Source organism: Melanerpes formicivorus, unplaced genomic scaffold (assembly GCF_026170545.1).
Source record: "Melanerpes formicivorus ecotype bairdi unplaced genomic scaffold, bMelFor1.0.p_v2 SCAF_27, whole genome shotgun sequence".
Classification (NCBI taxonomy): Eukaryota; Metazoa; Chordata; class Aves; order Piciformes; family Picidae; genus Melanerpes; species Melanerpes formicivorus.
In genome coordinates this window covers 9417581-9440860 of record NW_027142379.1, presented here as the reverse complement: position 1 = coordinate 9440860, position 23280 = coordinate 9417581, and the positions used below count along the sequence as shown (strand labels likewise).

General features: G+C 46.2%; 1 protein-coding gene across 3 annotated transcripts in view; it reads right to left on the bottom strand.

The window, feature by feature from the left end:
- The window catches only part of GAB1 (GRB2 associated binding protein 1), a 107639-nt gene extending 85487 nt beyond the window's left edge, over positions 1-22152 (bottom strand). For 2 of the 3 annotated variants that reach the window (XM_068154058.1, XM_068154060.1), the window contains exon 1: positions 21356-22152. In XM_068154058.1, coding sequence (XP_068010159.1) covers positions 21356-21427 — 72 coding nt within the window. In that variant the 5' untranslated portion in view covers positions 21428-22152. The remainder of the gene's footprint in view (positions 1-21355) is intronic. The other variant, XM_068154059.1, reaches the window with a different exon arrangement.
- Positions 22153-23280: the final 1128 nt, after the last annotated feature.

The window sequence follows — 23280 nt, the reverse complement described above, 5'->3', positions numbered from 1 at the left end:
AAATTGGCATCACCATTATGAGGTGTTTCTCAAAAAGCATATAGATTTTGTGTGCCAATAATGTGTCATACCAGAGGGGCATATTTAGCTAAGGCCATGTAAGATATTACAGTACATTGACTTAGCTCTGCAGACTTTAACCACACTCATCCAACAAGACAGGCAAGTTTGGCTTATACAATACGTAAACAAGCCTTAGAGCAAACATGCAGTAGAACAAGTTGAAACATTGGTTACATTAGTTAAACCTCATTACACCTGAGTAGCCTCTTCATTTCCAGTTATTCCCATTAAGGATACTGCAGGTTAGCAACATCAGAAAACAGCAAGTGATCATCGTCTCCATCCCCTGCATTCCAGGAATACTTTGCACAGAAAGATGCAGCAGAACAATTGTGAGAGTGCACAAACAGCCCTGGACCTCTTCCAGGTTACTTTCACATCTATATGCAGGCAGCACTATCTTTTATCCCCCAAGTACACTCACTGCAAAACCCAAGCACAGAAACTGATCAGTTTTCACTACAGCAGCAGCTGCCTTTGGTGTTTCGAACTACAGTGGTATGTGCAGGACACTAATGAGGAAGCTGAATGCAGAATTAACCAGGTTGGAAAAGACCTTTGAGATCGAGTCCAACCTATCACCCAACACCATCTAATCAACTAAACCATGGCAGTGTGTGCCTTGTCCAGTCTCTTTTCAAACACCTCTAGTGATGGTGACACCATCACCTCCCTGGGCAGCCCGTTCCAAAGGCCAATCACTCTTTCTGTGAAGAATTTCTTCATCCAGCCTAAACCTCCCCTGGTGCAGCTTGAGACTGTGTCCTCTAGTTCTGACAGAGGTTGCCTTGGAGACCAACCTCCAACTGGCTACAACCTCCTTTCAGATAGTTGTAGATGGCAAAAAGGTCTACCCTGAGTCTCCTCTTCTCCAGGCTAAGCAACCCCAGCTCCCTCAGCCTCTCCCCATAGGGCTTGTACTCCAAACCCCTCCCCAGCTTTGTTGCCCTTCTCTGGACACCTTCCAGCAACTCAACATCTTTCCTAAACTGAGGGGCCCAGAACTGGACACAGGACTCAAGCTGTGGCCTAACCAGTGCTGAGTACAGGGGCAGAATGACCTCCCTGCTCCTGCTGGCCACACTGTTCCTGATGCAGGCCAGGATGCCATTGGCCCTCTTGGCTGCCTGGGCACACTGCTGTCTCATGTGCAGCCTACTATCAACCAGTACCCCCAAGTCCCTTTCTGCCTGGCTGCTCTCCAGCCACTCTGCACTGCATGGGGTTGTTGTGGCCAATGTGTAGACTCTGGCACTTGGATGTGTTAAATCTCATGCTGTTGGACTCTGTTCATCTGTCCAGCCTGTCAAGGCTGGGGCCCAGCACTGATCCCTAGGGGATACCACTAGTGCCTGGCTGCCAGCTGGCTGTGACACCATTCACCACCACTCTCTGGGCTTGGCCCTCCAGCCAGTTCCTAACCCAGCTCAGAGTGCTGCTGTCCAAGCCATGGGCTGACAGCTTGGCCAGCAGTTTGCTGTTGGGGACAGTGTCAAAGGCCTTGCTGAAGTCCAGGTAGACTACATCCACAGCCTTCCCCACATCCACCAGGTGGTCACCTGATCATAGAAGGAGATCAGGTTGGAGAGGCAGGACCTGCCCTTCCTAAATCCATGCTGGCTGGGCCTGATCCCTTGGCCACCCTGTAAGTGCTGTGTGATTGCACTCAAGATGACCTGTTCCATAATCTTGCCTGGCACTGAGGTCAGGCTGACAGGTCTGGAATTCCCTGGCTGCTCCATCCAGCCCTTCTTGTGGATGGGCATCACACTGGCCAGCTTCCAGTCATCTGGGACCTCTCCAGTGAGCCAGGACTGGTGGTAAATGATGGAGAATGGCTTGGCCAGCGCATCTGCCACTCTCTCAGTACCCTAGGATGGATCCCATCCAGTCCCATGGACTTGTGGGGATCCAAGTGGTTGATCAGGTCTCTAACTGCTTCCTCCTGGATCACAGGGGAACTATATTGCCCCTTGACTCCATCTGCCAGCTCAGGAGGCCAACTGTCTGGAAGACAACCTATCTTCCTGTTAAAAATTGAGGCAAAGGAGGTGTTAAGTACCTCTGCCTTGTCCTCACCTTTTGATACAATATTCCCCTCCATGTCCACTAAGGAGTGGAGGTTGTCCTTGCCACTCCTCTTGCCATTAATATATTTACAGAAGGATTTTTTGTTGTCCTTCACAGCAGAGGCCAGTCTAGGCTCTAAATGGGCTTTTGCCTCTCTTTTTCCTACATGACCTAGCAACATCCTTAAACATTTCCTGGGTTACCTCTCCATTTTTCTAGAGATGACACACCCTCTTTTTTCCCCTTAATTCATTCAGAAGCTCATTGCCCATCCAGGCCGGCCATCTGCCCCGGCAGCTCATCTTCCAGCACATGGCACAGCCTGTTTCTCTGCATTCAAGATTACTTTCTTGAAGTAGGCTCAGCCCTCCTGGACCCCTTGGTTTTTAAGGGCTGTTTCCCAAGGTACCTTCTGAGTTAGTTCCTTAAGTAATCTGAAGTCTGCCCTCTGGAAGTCCAGAGGGGAGGTTTTGCTGCTCACACAACTACTTCCTCTTGGACAGCAACAGGCTCGAGTTACATTATGGCACTCAGGATACAGAGATTACCTCCTGTGTAATTAATTTTGTCACACATCATTTTTAGATCACTTTTAAGGAACAGTGAAAACAGAAAGCAGTATCCTCAGTGGTCATACCACCATGGCAAAGGTATCTCCCAGCTCCAAATCACTTCAGACTTGCCTAACATATGCTGAGAGAAGAGTACCTGACAGAGACTCAGACCAGAGAGGCTGATGCTGTAGAAACACTGGAAGGCTCCAAAGCTTTTTACCCTGTTCAGAAGAGGGAATGCATGTGGTAAATTCTGCTGGCTTCAGGTTTCTAGGGTTTGGGGTTTTGGTGGTGGTGGTTTTTGTTTTGTTTTAATATGTATTTTATTATTAGAGTAGTGAGATCATCAAACAATAGGAAATCTGGCTTGATAGTTAAAATTGCATTCTTTTAGAGGCCAGCTCTCATATTTGTGTTTGCTTTTATATCTCAGTGGAATTTGAATCATGCACGCTATTTGGGGCTTCACTGAGGGATGACCACAAAGAAACTTTACAGCTGATACAGAAGACAGCAGCTTATCTTGGCAGGGCTCCTAACAGAGCACAGATAATTCCCATGCGCTCCAGTCTGTATTCTGTCAATTGTTCCTATGCACAAATTCAGGCCAGTTCAGCCCTAACAGATCACCACATAGGCAAACTCCTAGCTACAAAGGAATCTCTCACTATACTCGTGTTAGACTAAAAAGGAGCAATTAGGTTTAAAGCCTGTTAAGTGCTTTCCAAGCAAAGAGAGAGATGGGACCATTTTTCATCATGAAGTCTGCTGGAAATATTCATGGTCCCTTCTCTCAGTAATGGACAACCTCAGAAAGATGGAGGATAGAAGAAAAATGGGGGTGGGGAGTGTTAATTTATTTTGCACCCAGGCTTTTTTGTTGAACATGACAGATATGAAAGATATGGTGAGAGGCCTTGAGCACAAGCCCTATGAGGAGAGGCTGAGGGAGCTGGGATTGTTCAGCCTGGAGAAGAGGAGGCTCAGGGGTGACCTCATTGCCCTCTACAACTACCTGAGAGGTGGTTGTGGTCGGGAAGGGGTTGGTCTCTTCTCCCAGGCAACCAGCACCAGAACAAGGGGACACAGTCTCAAGCTGTGCCAGGGGAGGTTTAGACTCGAGGTGAGGAGGAAGTTCTTCACCGAGCGAGTCGTTCATCATTGGAACGGGCTGCCCAGGGAGGTGGTGGAGTCACCGTCCCTGGAGGTGTTCAAGGGGAGATTGGACGTGGCACTTGGTGCCATGGTCTAGTCATGGGGTCTGTGTTGATGGGTTGGACTCCATGATCCTCGAGGTCCTTTCCAACCTAAGTGATACTGTGATAAAATACTATGCCCAGAGTAACAACTATATTCAATGCTACCATCCTGTTTGTCCAAACCAAACCTTCCTCTTCCTCTAGCAACATTTCACCAAAATATACAAGTGAATAGAGTAACTTACAAGCCCTTTGTACACATCATAGAAGAAATTACCCTTAATTAAGAACTGAATGTAAAAAATACTCAATTGCTAATAGTTTAAAAAGGAGCTTAACCAATTCATCCCCAAACTTAACACAGAGATAAATCTGTTAGAACAGATAGGAGAAATAAGTCTCTTACAGAGATCAGTGCAGTTCTGGAAGGCTTTAGATACAACCTTTAAGCAGTCAGAAGTTTGTGAATTCATGGAGAAAACAGTTGCTGCATTTAGAGCTATACAATACAATTAGCAAGCCTAACAAAAAAGCATGACACCAGCTAGAGTTGGTTCTGTCTGAAAAATGTCACCCAGTGCCATATCATCTACATATTCCTGGAACAGGCAACTGCAGCAGTCAAGAAATTTGATCATCAGGAAAATGTGGGTATATGTTAAAGAAACAGAGAATGTAAACTGCTAAGACAACATGCAAGAAAGCAGAAGACACACTTTATTTGGTAGCAAAACATTAATGATAGCAGTATGCTGAAGACAAGTGAGAGGAGAAGAGGCAGCATTTAGGAACACGGAGACTGAAGCAGATGCCATGGATGTAAAGCTTGTATCAAATGAGCTGGGGAAATTGCCAAGGGACATGAAAGAGCAAAGATGAAGATACAAGTTGCCAGAGTAGCATAGTGCAGTGGTACAGTGTCACAAGGCTGAACAAAGGAGTTCGAGCAAGGAGTTCTAGATTGTTTCTAAAGGGAATAAAGATTAGGGGGCACAGGGGAATGAACTATTGACACAAGAATCAGCTTAGAAAAGGCCACCTGTAGGCCTCCATAGGCATCTGTAAAAGTCATGAGGAAAGACTGAACCAGGCAGAAGCCAAGGTTTCCCAAACATGGAGATGTACCAGTAGATAGCTTTCTGGGAAGGCTCTTGGCTCTGGTTTTTGCTCCCAGCTCCCCCTCACAGATGACCTTCTGGGCATACTGAAAGGCTTATTTATTTATCCAGGTTCTTACCCAAAGGATACAGGGACGGCTCTGAAGATCATCCTGCTAGGAAGGCAGAGAGATCTCTTCTGTCAGCACATCAGTAATTCCTAAACTGTTTCAATTGCTTTAGTTACTATACACACACCAAGAGGCTATTGGAGAGGCAGAAGAACATACATATTTAGCATGTATACTTATTTGGACACTGGGGTAAGTTTTACCACATTCACTGGAACCTCAACACGTTCATCCAAATAATTTCCTCAACAACACTTAATTTTCAATCCATAACTGTACTCATTTTAGAAGACTCTCTCATTCTTCTTTTTTTTCACTAAGACAATACACACCTAACACAGCTAGGGTTCAAGCAACATGTCCCTGCTATCACATACAATAATTATCCAAAACTAAAGTTTCTGAATTATGCCATTGAAACCTTAAAGACTGGTTGGGTTCTGCCTAATCTGCATAATATGCCCTTGGGCAAACCTGTGAAATCAAGAGAAGTGTGGCCAGCAGGTCAAGGGAGGTGATTCTCCCCCTCTACTCAGCTCTGGGGAGACCCCACCTGGAGTACTGCCTCCAGTTCTGCAGCCCCTATTACAAGAGGGATGTGGAGGTGCTGGAAGGTGTCCAGAGAAGGGCCACAAGGATGAGCAGAGGGCTGGAGCACCTCTCCTATGAGGACAGACTGAAGGACTTGGGGTTGTTCAGTCTGGAGAAGAGAAGGCTCTGAGGTGACCTAATTGTGGCCTTCCAGTATCTGAAGGGGGCCTACAAGAAGGCTGGGGAGGGACTTCTCAGGATCTCAGGTAGTGATAGGACTAGGGGGAATGGAATGAAGCTGGAGGTGGGGAGATTCAGGCTGGAGGTGAGGAGGAGGATCTTCACCATGAGAGTGGTGAAGCCCTGGAATGGGTTGTCCAGGGAGGTAGTTGAGGCCCCGTCCCTGGAGGCGTTTAAGACCAGGCTGGACAAGGCTCTGGCCAGCCTGATCTAGTGTGGGGTGTCCCTGCCCATGGCAGGGGGGTTGGAACTAGATGATCCTTGTGGTCCCTTCCAACCCTGACTGATTCTACGATAACTACCCTTTAACTCAAAAGCCACAGTCTGCAGGAGCATCTGCATCTAGGAACCTTTTTCCAGAGATGAAGAAGGTGGTGAACTCAAAGATCTCTTCCAACCCCAACAGTTCCACAATTCTATACTTCTAGTGCTATTGGAGGGTAATTGTAGTTCAGTGGAACTGCATTTAGTGGCCTCAGGGAGCTTTCTTCCACTCAAGTCTCTTTTACCCATGCACCTGGTGGTTTATAGATCTGTCAAAAGAAACAATTAATCAGTGTGGGACGCTGCACTTCTTTGTAAAAAGCCAAGATTAACACATTGAGTCAACAAACTCTATTTTGAAACAGTTTCATTCTCCACCAAGATGATTGCTTTTCCCGCATGATGCAGACATGTCTGCTGCCGTCTGGGCCAGTTCAGAGGCTTGCTATTCACTGCTGGGTTGGTTTCAAAATCAGACTACCCCTTTCAGAAAGTTGCAGAGACTATGACATCACATTCATGACAATTTGTTGCACAAGTACAGAGGCTACATCCCCGGATTTTATTTCGTGGGAAAGAATGTTTTTACTACGGCCTCAACCCTTTTCCTGGCTTACAGCTGCTCACAGAGTTACAAGTTTTGGTATTAAGCTTACTGTGATTATATTTTTTTTTGCATAACATTACCAAAAGATGGTTTACAGCAATTTAAAGACTGTGCAGTTCAAATACCTAGAGAAATAGCTGCAGTTCAAATAGAGAATTACTGGGATTTCACCAGCAACTCACAGAAATGCTGCTTAACTTATCATAGTATCAGTCAGGGTTGGAAGGGACCACAAGGATCATCTAGTTCCAACCCCCCTGCCATGGGCAGGGACACCCCACACTAGAGCAGGCTGGCCAGAGCCTCATCCAGAGAAGGGCAACAAAGTTGGTGAGGGGTTTGGAACACAAGCCCTATGAGGAGAGGCTGAGGTTCAGGCTGGAGGTCAGGAGGAAGTTTTACACAGAGAGAGTGATTGCCCACTGGGAGGTGGTGGAGTCGCCATCACTGGAGGTGTTCAGGAGGAGACTTGACAGGGTGCTTGGTTGTATGGGTTAGTTGATTAGGTGGTGTTGGATGATAGGTTGGACACGATGATCTTGAAGGTCTCTTCCAACCTGGTTTATTCCATTCTATTCTATTCTATCCAGCCTGGTCTTAAACTTCGTGCTAAGGATGACACAAGTCTCCAGCAGATCTGACTTTTAAAGACGGAAAAAGCCCTGCACCCTTTGAGGAGGCAAGGTTGTCATCACCTTAGATGAACAGCAGCAATGCAATCACTGAAATTCAGTGCAAGAGCAAATTTAACTAACCTCAAGTTCAAATGGAAAGATTTGCACACCACTGTGATATGCATTGACTACAACTGATAAAAATATTACTGTGGAACGTTGCAAGACAGCTTAAAGGCATGCAAATGACTGAAAAAAGTTGCTTTGGTCAGTGTTATCTTCATTCTAACCAGAAATACTTTATATTACAAGCTTAAATTAAAAGGCAATAGTAGACAGGTCCTGTAATACTATAATTACAGGACCCAACCCTGACATTTTTGCTTCTGATTCAGCAAAACTTTCACCATGCATTGTGTGAAGGGCACAGAAGCATTTTCTGCATTATTTAACACAGCACTCCACTGAGTGCACACTCTTCAGTTTCAAGGATTCAAAGAAAGATAAACATGGATTAAAAAGTCCCATGGAGCCGTTTCCACATACAGTTCCCCCATGCTTAGTTGCTGCCATGGGGGGTTGTGGAGTCTCCCTCTCCGGAGATATTCAGGACCTGCCTGGATGAGTTCCTGTGTGATCTGGTATAGGTGATCCTGCTCTGGCAGGAGGGTTGGACTGGATGATCTATCGAGGTTCCTTCCAGCCCTACTATTACATGAAATAGGCTGCTGCCATAAACAGGATAATGTCTTCCAGCACACTTCATTCTTCCCAACTCCCTAGCACTGTTCGTTACCTAAATTGCACCTCCAAAAACCATGGCTTTGGTACTCCAAATTGTTATGGATTTAAGAGCTTGAAGGTCTCAAACATACAGTCCAGAGGCTAGATAGTTTCAGGGGAGGACCAGAAAGTGTCATCTTTTGTTATTCCATTCCCATAAAGCCTTCATCTCCTCTCTATAAATGAAGAGTACAGGCTGTCCAGCCCCCTTCTCCTCTCCCTTCTCCCTTATCTCAAGTTTGTGGGGGACTGGGGCCTGATGCTGCTAGCAAGCTGAATTTTAAGCTGTGTCATTTGGGCACGGAGGGGAGGGTGTCGTGTTTGTGGCCTGGGGTTTTGGCCTGGTTTGGAGGGAAGCTGTGGGAAGCTTTGGCCTAAGGAGGTTTTTTGAGAACTGTGGCCGAGATAGACTATGGATTTTGCTATCTTATCTGCTTTTGTACTGCTACATGTAGTTGTGAATAGCACTTCCATTTTAAATCCCAGGTCTTTCCAATCCTGTGTGAAGTGTTTTCTTTACTCCTTTGGGAAGGGGTTAAAGAGCATCCATCTCGCTCTCTAAACTAAGACACAAATACAGAAAATCTATTTCAACTCCAACCACAGAAATCAGTAACTCCTCCCACTACTGTGGAAAGAAATGTAACTTCTTTCATTACACACAGGCAAGCAGTATAAGTAGGCAATGACAACAGAAAGAGTATCCAACCCATTCACAACTTCTCAGATGAGCAACCAGGTCAAAAAGTCTCTCAGACTTATCATTCTGAGAAACGCCATCCTCTCCTCTACTGACTGGATAAGGAAAAAAATGGCACAAGGGAAAACCCCAATCCCTGCTCATGCACAACCTCAGCCAGGAGAAACTGGAACAGGAGGCATTCCTATGACATGTAACAGCAGAGTTCCTTTGCTTTAGCTCTCTTTTGTGAAATTGGTATTAAACGAGGCTACAGCAGGATTCTGCTGCTTTGTTTTATAGGCACAACCTGCCAAATTCTTCTGGGTTGTTGGGTTTTTTTAAGTCATCTGCAGGGAGAACATGCTTCCCATGCCATGTGCAACACTCAAATCAAGGTGAGTTGGGACTGCCAAAGCTCTTTCAAAAGGAAGCATGAATCTGAAGCGAGCGCAACATTCAGGGTGTTCTCATCTCATCTAGTCTGTACTAAATATATTTGGCTTATTCTCACCATCTCCCCATCTCAGTAGGAGGAATTAGAGGGAAGCAAAGATGCACAGACAGATAGGAAGGTGCAAATGCAAAGCTGCCAAAACAAGGGCTGGAACTTTCCTCTTCCATCTGCATTTAGCAGGTCAAGTCCATTTAATAGTTCCATACGCAGCTGCAGTGTAGGAGCTGGAGCATTCAGCACACTAGGGCTGATTTATCACAGCTCAAGACAAAGTTTCCCCATAAAGGTCAGGAACCAGCAGAACACCAAGTGCATCAGAGGAGATGAGGAGTCCCCATGGGTATGTCTTCTATGCATCATTCTGGAGTCACAATCAATTTTAAAACAAGATGAAGGACTTTCAAAGCTTAGAAAAGAAAAATAGGAAAATTGAGGGCAACACTCATACTCTGCATCTCCTACAAACATGGCCTGAGAGGTCCAAGAAGGCTGATGGAGGCAGATTACATCTCCCACAGTGCCCTGTGTCATCTTCTTGCTTTGCAGTGAAAGGAGCCAAAAAATGAGCAAAGCTGTAACGTTAAACCAGACCATGATTATCACAAGTGACAGGTTGAACGGCAGACAGTGCATCTCAGTACTCCATGTACACGTACGGCATGAGAGAAAGAGGCAACACCAACAGCAGGAAGACCTGAGGCAACTTAGTTGCTACTGTTACTAACTTCAGAAGCTTGTAACCCACTGTTTACACTCCCTTTCTATCATCTGCTACCATCCACCTGCTTGTCCTGATCATCAGAGCAGCTACATCAGTTTACAAGATTGCAAAGGCAAGGAAATTATCTGGCCACAGAAGTGTGCAGCAAACAGCTTGCCCAGCCCTTACACAAGTGAATTAGCTTCCGAAGCACGCTGCCAAAGGCACCCCCCGACCTTCATAAAGATCATTTCAACGTCTGGAAAGGTGCCAGCAGTAAAATGTTTGTTTACTGCATGCAGGAAGAGCTACCTATGATTCAGACATTAGGAAGTGACAGGAAGGACTAAATTATGCAATTTAAAAGTAGGAAAATAAACAGAAAATCGTTGCAATGAGAGGAAGGAGGAGGAAGAAAGGACATGAGAGACAGGAGATTTGGATCTTCTCTCTCACTTGTGCAGAGCTGAAGTGGTCATCACAGTGGGAGGCCCCCGTAGGATTTCTTCACCTTTTAACCCTCATCCTAGAGTCCCTAAGCCAGGGACTTTCCTCCTTAGCACTGAGTAAGAAACATCTGTCCAGTTCAGTCTCCCAGCTGGAAAGGGCAGAACTTCTTTATTGCCTATTTTGTTTAAGCAGAAACTTCAGAGAGGAGAACTCCATCTGCCCTCCCTTTAAACAACAGCTACCAGAAGCAAAGGATCAAAAGGCAGACAGAAAGGCAGCTCATTTTCCAGCCAGCTAAGGGAGGCAGGAACATATTTCAACTCTGCCAGATGCTGGTTGCAGAGATTGATAAGAAAACCTCTTCCCGTAAGCAGAAAGCAGAGCAGCACCCCAATGGGAATAGCGCTGCCTTCCCAGCAGTTGTTGGAAGCAACGGAGCATCTCAGCAGTGCTGCTTGTGACTTTGCACCTCCCCTCCACAGTTTGTTTGCCCATTCCACAGCTACACCAGCAAACAAGATCTGAGGCACAGTTATGGCTGCGCTGTAAGAAAATGCCACTGAAGAACACTAGTAATGATGGTGCCTCCCTACGTTATCAATAAAGGCCTTCCCACTGCTCTTTCTATAAATCAGACAAATTCCTACTCTCTTCTTACCCCTCTCTCCCCCTGGAGCTGCAGGGATTCACAAATAAACAGAGCCATTGGGTGAAGGAAAAATGCAAAGGAGTGTGAATTACCTTAGCCTCGAAGCACACGCATAGCAGAACACTCTGTAGTCACTTGTCCGGGACAAAATTACCCAGGGATGGCACCAGGGTTAAGTTTCCCAGTTTACACTAATGAGTCATTCCAATGCTACTCCTCACTTCCTATCTTCCCCCTAATTTCTCCCTTCCCCTCCTCAAAACTACAGAAAGGAAAACCCAGGTTTTATCTTAGTAATGACTGACTCCCGACTGCACGTAAGTGTGCCAACAGATCTTCGGTAGTGAAGAGTAACTTACTTTTCAAAGTGCTGACAAGCTTATGCAATTTAGCTTCATTTGTGCAGACAACTGTATTAGATAGGTCTTAACTAAGAGCGTGACATGACCTCAGCTTTAAGGGCATTATTTCACACTGAGTAACAAGTCATTAGACTGCAAAATGTATCCACGTAGCATGATGCAGATAATTGCAGCAATGATTGTGTAGAAACAATGAAAGGGAAGGCATCAGAACATGCAAGATACAGGAATATACTTCTTGTTGTACTTTGTGTCTTCTTTCGCACTTCTTAAAGTTATCTCCCTTGCAACAGAAAAGGATTTTGTAATCAAGGAGTTCATCTCATGCCACCATGAGAGCGTCACTCAGCATAACACGTAACTGAGAAACATTTCTCCAATGAAGAGCACCACATGAAATCACAGAATTGTCTAACAAGTGATATATGCAGAAGGGGTAAGTTTTCATCACTTTGTGGCTTAAAGTTCAAATCAAGTTAATGCAGACCACTGCTTTCTAGGAATGCAGAATTTCCAGATGGCATCATGCCCACAGCCTACCTTTGACACTTCCAGCACATCAGCAGAACTAGGGAAGGACTGTATCACATGGGAGAACCAAAGGAATCATTTACAACATCACATTTCAGAAGTCTCCTCTTACCACACCCCAGACCTCTGACTGCTCAGACTTCCAGCTTGGGGATTCTCTCCAAGCCCCCTGGAATCTCCTACATTCCCCAATGGGGACACCACACGGCAGAGCAATCCACTGCCTCCTCTGTCCTGGGAAATGCCAGCCTCTTATGGTTCAAACTGCAATCTATACTCTCCCCTAGCCTCCACCCACACTCCCCCCTCCCCCATATTAAATCATACAAGAACAAATTGCCAATTCATCTCAAGTCCACATATTACTTAGACTTCCTCTTAGTTGTTTCTTGATAAAAAGAACACATCATCAATCAATCCTTGCTATAACCACTAGGAGCACAAATTATCCCCACAATCCCTTTCCTAACATGCTTCTTATTTTTCAGTGTTCACTGAGAAAGGGAAGACTTGCTGACAGTATTTCAGGGATTCACTTTTAAAAATCAGAACTGTTTGCCAGATTCTGTACAGGGACTTGGGAGCTCATCAAGAGTGATAGTTGCTTAACAAGCTCTACACCAACTGGTTGCAAAAAGCAGCCCTTCAGAGCATTAATCCTCCCCTACACCATCCCAAAAGCAGGCGCCTCTTCTCTTACTACATCTGAGCCTGCTTAAGGATCTACATGGAAACACAAACGTCAGAAAACTGTAAAAGAAACCTGCATTAAGTGTGAATGGGAACGTTTGTCTAGCACATTACGTGACTCAGTGCACTAACTCCTCACACAAAGGGAAAATGACAAACTGACACATTATTTTCAGGATGCCTTCTATCTTAGAAAAAAAAATAACATTCCATTCTTAAAATCCATTTTTCATCTGTCTGTTTACCCTTTTAGTAAGTCTCCCGCATGGACTGTCATTCTTGTGTGTTGATTGCAAAGGTCTATTTGAAGGCAGGGGTATTAACTGTGTTTGAATTGCTTCCTGGACCTCTTATTCCATACTCCACTCCTACTGTCCACAATGAACACCTACAAAAGGTTTATTCTGTTTTTAAATCCCAAGCCCCAGACAACACAGAAAAAAACCACCCCAAAACCTCTCTATTTTTGTGATGTCTTCCTTTCTTCCCTTTTCTTTGGGGGCAGAAACACTGAAGAGCCTGGCAGTAGCTGTAACCCCAGAGGGAGGAACGTGCTGGCCTGCAATACTGAAACCCATCACATTCCTCCTGGGGTGGAGACAGGCTTACCCTGGAGGAAAGCAGGCAGCAGATCTGCCATCACCCTGCCCCAAGGCTGGCTGTGCTGGAAAGTGGGTGGGGAAGCAGATTTGGTTTGTGACAGCCACTATCTCTACTGCCATGAAGGGTTTATCTGGTGTTATTTTCACTTATGAAGCAGGATGACAACCTACAAGTGACCAGTTATGTGGCTGGAAAACTCACGTGGAAACCAGGAAAAGAGATGAGGTTGCTTTTCTCCTGCTGGGCAAGCTCATCCATCCCCAGCTACATAGCCCAACGTCAAGATTCCCTATCTGAGCTGGCCAGCCTGTGGCAGATTACCTCCTTTTTCAAAGCAGAGAAGGCAAAGCTTTCTTGTGGCTTCCTAGAAATTCTCAGAGAACAGAACAAACAAGCTCTAGGAAAAGCCTCTTTTCTTTTCTTTTGTATTAAATGACTCCAATAAATTGCTGTTCCAAATGAACCAGACCTTTTCACTGAACTCAGTTCATGAGGTGGGGCCAAAACTCAGTTCTGTCCAGAGGTGACAAGCTGGTACACTAACTTGGCACGACACCCTAGCAGGAGTGCAACCTCTTTAGCATGGTATGTTTTCACACAGATCATTTGTAGAGACATTATATATAATAACACACAAGCCATATGGACACAGCTGCCTGACTTTTTCTTTTAATTACATGTTGTTACACCACGAGCTTCAAGAGAGACACCTATGATGCTGTCATATAATCCCAAATAACTTCCATTTACCTGAAAAAGAGGAAGAAAAACGTGTCACTGTGACCTCAGGAAGTTTAATTGTAAACTTGGGAATTTGGGGCCTAAATTGCAATTAAATACATCCTCAGTTAAAGAAAAAAAAAAAAGATTAAATTTAATTAAAAGATGGTTAGAGAGCTCAGCAGTTAATTCAGCCTCTTTCATCTCACACAAAGTTACCTTATAAACATTTCCCTCTTGAGTACTGCTACAGAGACAGTCAGAAATTACAGAAGGTAAGATTAGCTTTTTATTATTTTTAATTGTAATTTGAAACAAAATAGAACAGTGTGGAATGTTCCAATGAGCCTCAGAAGCTAATCATGAGAATCAAAACTTCTGGCAACAGCTGGAAGCAAGACCGAAACCAGGAGTAAAACCACCCTCACCTACCCCCCCACCCCACCCCAAAGGAAAACCCCAAACCCAAACAACTATGTAAGGTTTTATTGGAAGGCAGGGGTTTGGGCTTTTTGCAGAAGAAAAGCTCAAAAATCAAACCAGCATATTGCAGTATTTACAAAGCTTACAGTATTTGTACAACTATGAACACTTCTCCTTAAGTAAACAAGCCAAAGCATTTGTAAAAAAGGAACTGCAACAGCCTAATCAAGAACTGATAGAAGGAAACCGAGAATAAACAATGCCTCATTTTCAGTCTGAAGATGGCAAAAATCCCTACCACTGCCCACCACCCAGACCCCAAAAGAAACAAGACTGGAGTGCTGCCTTAGAAGTTACTGATTTCTGCATATGAGGAGTTGAATTCACATGAGAGTCCCTAAAACTGCAGCAAGTTACACTGGACTAACAATATCCACCTGTACACCGCACAAACCTGCCTTGACAAGATTATCCCTTTCTGTCTGATCTTTCTGCCTGTCTTGCTCAAGTAATTTACATGACATAAGGTCTGTCCCTCCTAATGAAATACTGCAATTAAATTGCAACAGTTCAAATTGCTTCTATTGGCAATAAAATGGTTAGTCATTGAAGCACCAAAAACTTCTAATGCAATTTTGAAAAAGCCTCAAGAAGGCTGCCACTGCAACCTACAAAAGAAGCTGGAATGAAAAAAAATAGGGAGGTGTGTCTATGTTGAAACAAAGGTTGCACCACATCAGTTGTATTCTCCTTCTTGATTCAAGAAAACACTTGGTGACATCTATTTTTAGACTAGAAAAGACTAAGGAAGTAGGAGATCCCCAAGCCAGAGCCATCTGAAATACACAAAATTAACTTCTCCCTTAGTTTTCTCTCCACTCTCTGCCATGACTTTTATCAAAGCCATGAACCAAATTTCACGGGAAAAGAAATGTGTTCTAAACGTCCATAAGTGATGACATTTGATTCGTACCATCTGATCCAAAAGTCATGTCAAAAGGAAAGATCAAAAACCCCTTGCCTCAGAAGTGTTCAAACATCGTTGTAAGAGTCTTAAAATTTCAGAAGAGAGAAAAGGACACTGGAAATGGTTTTATGTCTGTCACTTCCTTCTCTCTAAATCAGAGTGCTGAATACCAAAGATGATGAATGAAAATGGAAGGATTATCTCATTTGAAAGGGCAATCTGGTCAAGCAAAGGCCCCCAGAACTAATGCTCATTGTGACAGTCAAAGTCTGTACCTTTATTTGGTAGGATAATGAAAGCATTATTTTCTCAATACATCAAATTCACATTTCACACTGCTGCTCTGGGCTTATGATTGACAACGAGGCATGCAAAACCAAGTCACAAACCATATAATTGGAAGTTAACTTTGTGGCATTTCACGATTTCTTCCAGTTAGTACAAATGTTGCTTACACTGATTGTTCAGTGCTGCAAGATTCGGTGCATTCATGGAGGAGCAGCCACTATGCAGCACCAAGAAACTGGGAAACACTGATTTATTTCTTCACTTCCTTACCCTGCTCCCTGTTAGGTCTGAATTGCAATCCCCCATGATTAGCTGCACCAGATCTTGTCAACACAGCCACCCAAAGAGAGAAGCCTGGTGAAAGGGTATCCATAAGCTCCTATATGTGCAACTCAAAATGACCTTAAGCTTCACCCCAAAAAAAACCAAAAACACACAAAAAAAATCAGCCTCTGACTATTTCCTCTTCTCTCAGCTATTATGGTCCCAAATTAAGGGTTACCATTTAACCTCTGTGAAGAAGAAAAAAGTTCACATCGGGAACATCTTTAGAATATCTTATCTTGCTTCAGGTGTCCAGTAGCTCCCCTGCACTTCAAGAGAAATGGATCACTTTCTACTACTTGAGTCTCTACACCAAGAAAAGTTGTGTTCACGCAGTTCATGTACTGTCTGCCCACCCAAGCTCAAGCACTTTAATTACCAGTGTACATCAGGGTGGCACACTCCATAGAATGAGAGGCAGATACATATCTCAGCACATGCATATTAGACTTCTGCATCTGTTTTATATGCTGTTGCTTGCTCTTACCCTCTGAAACCATCTGCTGGTAGTTAATTCAGAGCATATACCATAGGTCAAGCACTAACAGTGCTGTAGCTTTGGCAGCAAAGTTAACACCAGCTGCTAACCTCTTGTCAAAGATGATAGATACTTGTACGATGAGTTCCATGATCCTCAAGTGAGACTTGTACTCAAACAGCAAAGTAAGGAGGTAGGTATACACCCAAAATCATACCAGAGATCATTTCAGCACCTTCAGCCAGCACACAACACAACTTCCTTCTATAATTGAATTCATTTAGGGTTTACTAACCCACATCTAAAAATACCAAAAGTCAAAATACTGGTTCCTGAACAGTGCTTAGCAGAAGGAAATGGACAAGCTTTCTTCCAGAAGGAAAGGCTTCTGCATGAACATCAATTCCTGCAAGGTCTTCAGCTTCTGGAAGAGCACAAGCACAACAAAGTTCAGAATATTAAGACATCACATAATATCACTTGATTACACTCATCTGTCTTGAGTTAACTTGACCCAGCTCTACAGAGACTGAATGATGTCAAACATGCTCATCTTGTTGTGGGGTTTGGGTTTTGTGTTTTGGTTTGGTTAGTTTGTTTATGTTTTTGTTTGCCTTTGTTTTGCTTGGTTGGTTGTGTTGTGTTTTTTTCTGTAACCCAACTAGCTTCTAAGATCTGCTTACTCTGCTGATGCAAGAACACAAAAAAACCCCCAACAACAACAACAAAAAACACAAACACCAAAACAACAACAACAAAAACAACCCACTTTAACACAAACAGGCGCCTTCCAGAGAAAGGGCTTTGGTCAGGCACTGCAGCTTCTACCAGATTACAGCTATTCTGCTGAATAAAACATTTCTTAACACCATTACATATATCTTAGCACATTTAAGTATTACTCAAGACAGAAGAGGCACTTATGTGATTAGTGTCAAAGAGCAACTGCCAAACAAAACCACTTCTACTACTTTTGTACCTATACTGTCTGAGCCTACTATAGTTCAAACAGCACTAACTGGCTTAATAGTCTGGCACTCTTTTTTTTAGTCACTGTCTACAGCTGAGAACATCAGAATAAATAAGAGGATTGTGCATGCAGCCTTGTTTGAATTGTATCAGTGCCCCTTCTGTCCTCAGGAGATCAAGCCTAATCTCATTTTTAAATAATTAAATGCACAGTCAATAGGAATAGTCATAATACCACAGGAGGTTTACTAATGATTACATTAAAATGAAGGTTTCCTAATTCACTTCCAAAATCATCTTCTGAACTCTTTGTAAGTACAAGGAAGGCTATCAGACTGGAAAATCTGAACCAATTTACCCAAAACAGTGTTTTCTCCTTTCCCAATATAGCTTATGTGAGGTGGTTTTGATGTTTAACCTTGTATAAAATAATGTGTACTCCACTCTAAGTGGGACATGCTTGAACACTGAGAATTATTACATTACACCAGTAGACTTTCTGCAAACCAGTTCCATAAACAGACCATCAACACTGAATTCCTGATTTTAAGCACATCCGGTTTTCACACTGAGCCCCAGCCACCCACCAGATGAAAGTGCAGTGGTTCCAGGAGAGAATTTAGAAGTCTTATTCTCATTCCTTCAAGCTTTTCTCCCTCGCTTTACCAAGTACAGCTGTGTTTAAATATCTGGCAGTTTCTTAGGAAAATGGCAGTAAAAAATCCTCTGTGTTGCTACCACAAAGAATCAGCTATTTTAACTGGCACGTGCACAGCAGAACTGCAGTACAGCAGAGGACTGCTAAGCCAACTTTACTATCACTTTTTAAAGGACAGATGAGAAGAGGGCTTTCCAATTGTTTAAAACTAAGAGCACCAGAGCAGAAGTACAGTATGTTAATGTGACAACACAAACATTTGCAAAGCTGAAGGCAACAGAACAAGTGGAGAAAGAAGAAAACACAGAGAGTAGCAGGAGCTGTGAAATGTAGCAGTTCTCCATCCCTCTGCACAAACAAGTTCTTTCACGTACTCGTGCGATCACAGCATATGCTGTAGAGACCTGTGCAGGATTGAGTCCCAGCTCCCTTCCCCTTCTCCTCTACTATATCCACATCCACGCCTTGGACCCTCCAGCCGACATGAGAAGTTAACTGCACGTTCAGGGATCTGTTGCTGGAAACAACCAGTCTATTCCAGCAAACAAACTGTTCTGAACGCCGGCTCCAAGGGAACCAACAACAGGTGCCAACAGTTATCAGAAAGTTACTTCTGCATCAAAAAATGCCTGAACAGAACATTAAAATAGGACTTCTTTCAAGAGGATAAAAAGATACCCACAGCATTAAGGCATATATTGAAGGAAATGTGGTTTTTCCACCTGCAGGACAGGGTTGGTTGGGGTTTTATCTTTTTTTATCCTCAAAGTGACTGTAAGCTAGCTTTAATACCATGTCCAACTGTTTCAAACTAAAAATTGTAGTCCCTGTGAAACATATGTCTATGGACTAGCTTCAAAGTGCTCCTTTTCACCCTTCCTAAGAACTGAAACCATATTTAATGGCAATTTCAGACTTTTTATCTGCCTTCCCAGATGGTAACCTGGGTTTGCCCCAACACTTGCACACAGAAAGAGCACAAAGTTCTGATTTTCCATATATACAAGTGAGAAGTACGTGCTGCAGAAAAGCAGTTTCCTATTGAAATCACTTTCCCATCTTTTCATCTGGTGCAGCCTCTTGAAATATCACTGGTATAAAATACAGCTTTAAAAAACACAGCTCTTCTGTGCCTTTGCCTAAGCATAGAATTACAGAGAGCATGAGCCAACACTTCAATCCATGCACTCAGCTAAAGTTCATCATCTTAAGTACGTCAACTTTTTGTTTGCTTGAAGACGGCGATCATGATGTCAAGGTCACTTTTAGGTCTTTGAAGCAAGTGTGAACCTTTAGTCTGCAATTGATCAGGCACTGCAGACAAGCAGGAGGAATTTTACTTTGAGTCCTCCTTTAAACAGGTCCTTTATTTTATCCAAGCAGAAAAAGTCTAAAACAAGGTGCAAGACTTAAACTTATGACCTCATGACCTACAGTGAGCACAAATGTGAACCCAAGTCATGCTCACTACCACTCTGATACTCTGCCTTCTCAAAAAGCAGATCCTCTTTTCAATTACAAATTGAAGAATTCTTTTGTTAGAACAGGGAACCACTTGACCAGCACTGCAGTCAAGGTTTTCCCCTCAAAGGTTAGGATGTTATTGCAGTGAAGCTATAAATACACTGAAAGGGCAGTTACATGGAAAAAGGCAAGTGTATTTAGGGACTGATTTATGGTATTGATTTAGGAGGGCAAATTCTTGTCCATTAACAGAAGGCATAACAGTACATGATTTAGATTCTGAAAGGGCAATTTGTTCAAACTTCAAGAACATTAATACTGCTCTTCATTCTTACACATTAGTAAAGCAGCATCCTATGAATATACACATACCCATGGAGAAGCAGTGAAAAACACTGCCCATGTCCCATTCAGCAGTGAAGCACAGCCCTGCTGTGACCGTCGGGATATTCTCTTGGCAAGCCCGATCCCATGTCCTTTGCCTGAACAAGATTTTTGCCAGAGAATGGGCTATCCCGAATATTAGTTTTTAATTTAATGAGAGTCACACTAAGACTCACATTCCTCAAATGAATCTGAGGGTTCAGTTGTTTCATTAAAAGAAAAAAAAAAAAAAAAAAGGAAGAAAACCACAACCCACCAACACCTAACTGGATAAACGAAGATTAAAGGAAAAAGAAAAAGGAGAATGGAAAAAAGCAGGCCCAGCATTTTGTCCCAATTACACAGATGCCGTTCAGGGTGCCAGCGGGAAAGGGCTCTGCAGCCGGGATGACTCCTGGCATCACCCATTCCTCCTACGTGACTTGACAGCGTCTCGGCTGGCCCCGGGGAGCCCGGTGCACGGCAGCACCGCCGCTGCCCTGTCACCAAATCTGCCCTCTCAGCAAAAGCGCTCCATTTTCCCGCGAGCTCCGTGTCAGCTCCGCTACAGCCCCGCTACAGCCCCGCTAACGCACGCACTTCGGAGCAACAGGAGCCTGAACTTCAAGCCAGAAAAAGGCACTTTTCTTGCAGCTCGCTCCTCCACCCCCCTCAGTCTTTTTCCCCAACGCAGAGGGCTCTAGTCCCAAGGGCAAAGTTCCCCCTACCCCAGCCCCAGCGGGGAGGGATCCCGGGGCATCCCCAGCCCCCGCCGTCTCCGGGCCAACAGCTCTGGCTGCTCTCCAGCCAGGAACGACTTCGGGCCCACCGCACCGAGCCGCCCCCCACCCACGCTGTCCCCTTCCATCCTGCACCAGCACCGGTAAGCAAGTGCTTATGTTAAAAAAAAAAAAAAAAATTCTAAAAGTAAAAAAATTAAAATTATATCTATCTCAAGCCTGGATCCAAAGGGAAGACGGAAAAACTCCGCCCCCCTCCCTCTCCCGACTCCTTCGGAAAAGCGATAAACGCAGGGCAGGGACATCTGACCGCTCGGCGCCCCTCTTTAAGAAGGGGGGGAGGGGGAGGGAGGGAGAGGAGAGGACGGGGAGAGAGAAGCGAAAAAGAAAAGGAAAAAAAGGAAAACAAAGAAAATGAGAACAAGAAGAAGGGGGTAAGGGGGGTAGAGGGGGAAAGAAAGAAATAAAGGGTCGGGAGGCCCCGCGGGACGCTCTGGGCAACAGTCCCGGCCGAACCGGGGAGGCGAGAGGGAGGGCGGCTCGACCGCAGCACCGCCGGGCCCGGCCGGGAGAGACCGCGCGGAGAGGCCGGGCCCGGCGGGAGGGGGAGGAGAACGGGGAGCCCCCCATAGAGGGAGAAGCGGGGGGAGAGAAAATCGTGGACCCCAAGTGGGAGAGGGCACTCACGTAGCGTTTCAACTTCTTCTCCGGTGGGGACTTTCGGAGCCAGCCCGAGCAGACCACCTCCCCGCCGCTCATGGCTGGGCCGTCTGCCCGCCGGGGCACTCCTTCTCCTTCTTCTCCGGCAGCAGAGGCGCCCGGGCCGGGCCAGGCCGAGGGTGCCCCGAGACGCGGCGGCAGCAGCGCGCCCGCTCCGGCCTCTCCGGGGCTGTAGAGCGAGGGAAGGGGAGGGACGGGGGAGCGGGGTGTGTGTGTGTGTCTCTCACGCACAACAACCAGCCGGAGCGCAGGGACGAGCGGGGCTGAGGCGGGAGGTCTCCCCCCTTTCTCGTCCTCTTCACCGCCACCGCCGAGTCACACGAACATCGGGAGAGACGACAGGGGCGGCGGCCGCCCCGCCGTAACTTCGGCTCCGGCGTCCCACAGCAGGATCCAGCCGCCGCCCCGCGTCCGTGGCACCGCCCCCCGAGCAGCCGGGACCCTCCCGCCAGGGAAGGGCCGCGGGGGGCTTTCCCTCCCCTCGCCGGGCCGAGCTCAACGCCGGCCGCCGCGGCTCCTCGGGCTTGCTCCTTCCCCTTTCCCCTTCCTCCTCCCCTTGCGCCGGGAGGAGTGGATCGGCAGGCGCTCCTGCCTCCTTCGCCTTCACCTCCAGGGGGGACCGGCGGAGCGACCGCAGCTGGGTCTAGCTCCCGGGGCTGGGGCTTCTCTCCTCCTGGCGAGGGTGGGAGGGATTTACCCTGGTATTCACGGCGTCGTATCGGCCCCCGTCCCCCCGCAGCCCACTTTTCCCCACAGCGCCGGCCGCCGAACGACGGCACCTCACCTCCCCGCCCCGCCCGCCTCCGCCCCCAGCGCCAGCCTCCGTGCCGCCCCGAGCGGAGGAGCCACGGCGCAGCACAGCGGCTCCCCCCGAAACTCCGCCGGAGCCTTTTCAAACAACAAGGGCCGGGGAGGGAGAGGGGAGGGAAGGGAACGGGGCCTCCCAGAGGGATCCTGGGAGCTGTAGTTGGGCGGGTGGAAGCGGCCAGCGGGGACTGCGGCGGCGCGGCCGTCGGGGGGGGCGCAGGGCGGGGAGGGGGCGGGCTGGGCCCGCTGATTGCCGGCGGAAGAGAAATAGGAGTGAGGGACGGACTCTATCCCGCAGCCCCAGACTCACCCGATTTCGGAGGACGGGACTGAATTGAATAACAAAAACTAAAATCTCGTTTGAAATGGTGATTCTTTGAAACCCACCTCAAGAGTAGAGACAGGAACTCCTTCCCCCATCAATAAACAACCCGCAAAGCCATATAAAAACTGCATTAAAAACAACTCGTGAAAAGTAAAATGCTCGTAACGAGTCTGAAGGTGCCTTAGTAGAGAAAACAAAAAGGAAACACTGGAGTAAAAAAGTTGCGGTTTGAGGACAGAAAGGCAAAGTGCGGTCCTGTGTGGAGCCCGGCCCCGGACCAGGGGTTAATGGCTCTTCCCAGGCGAGAAGCTGCAACGAGAGGCTGGCCTGTGACCCACTGTAGACCCCCCGCCCCAAGCCCCTCCGCTCTACAGCACCGTTCCCTGCCAAAAACACACCCAGAAAAACCAAACCAAAACCAAACCAAAACAAATCCCAAAGATCCCCAGTCTAAATTAAAACATGATAATGAAGTTTCGACTGTTCGTGCCTGCTAATTTCCTTGCTGCATTAGTGATATTTTTAAGTGGCGTGTCGAAGGGCCCAGCGCCCTTGCCTGGGAAAGAGCCGCAGCTCTCGGTGCCGGGGAGGTAGAGAGGCGGTCCCCGAGTGGGCCCTGCCGGCGGCGCCGGCTTCTCCCGGGAGAGAAGCGAGCACCGCCTCCGCTCCCGCTGCCGGGAGGCGGCGGGGATCGCCCTGAGTTGGCACATCGCCGCTGGTACCGGAGGAGGTACGGAGCGTCGCGGTGCCTTTTCTCACC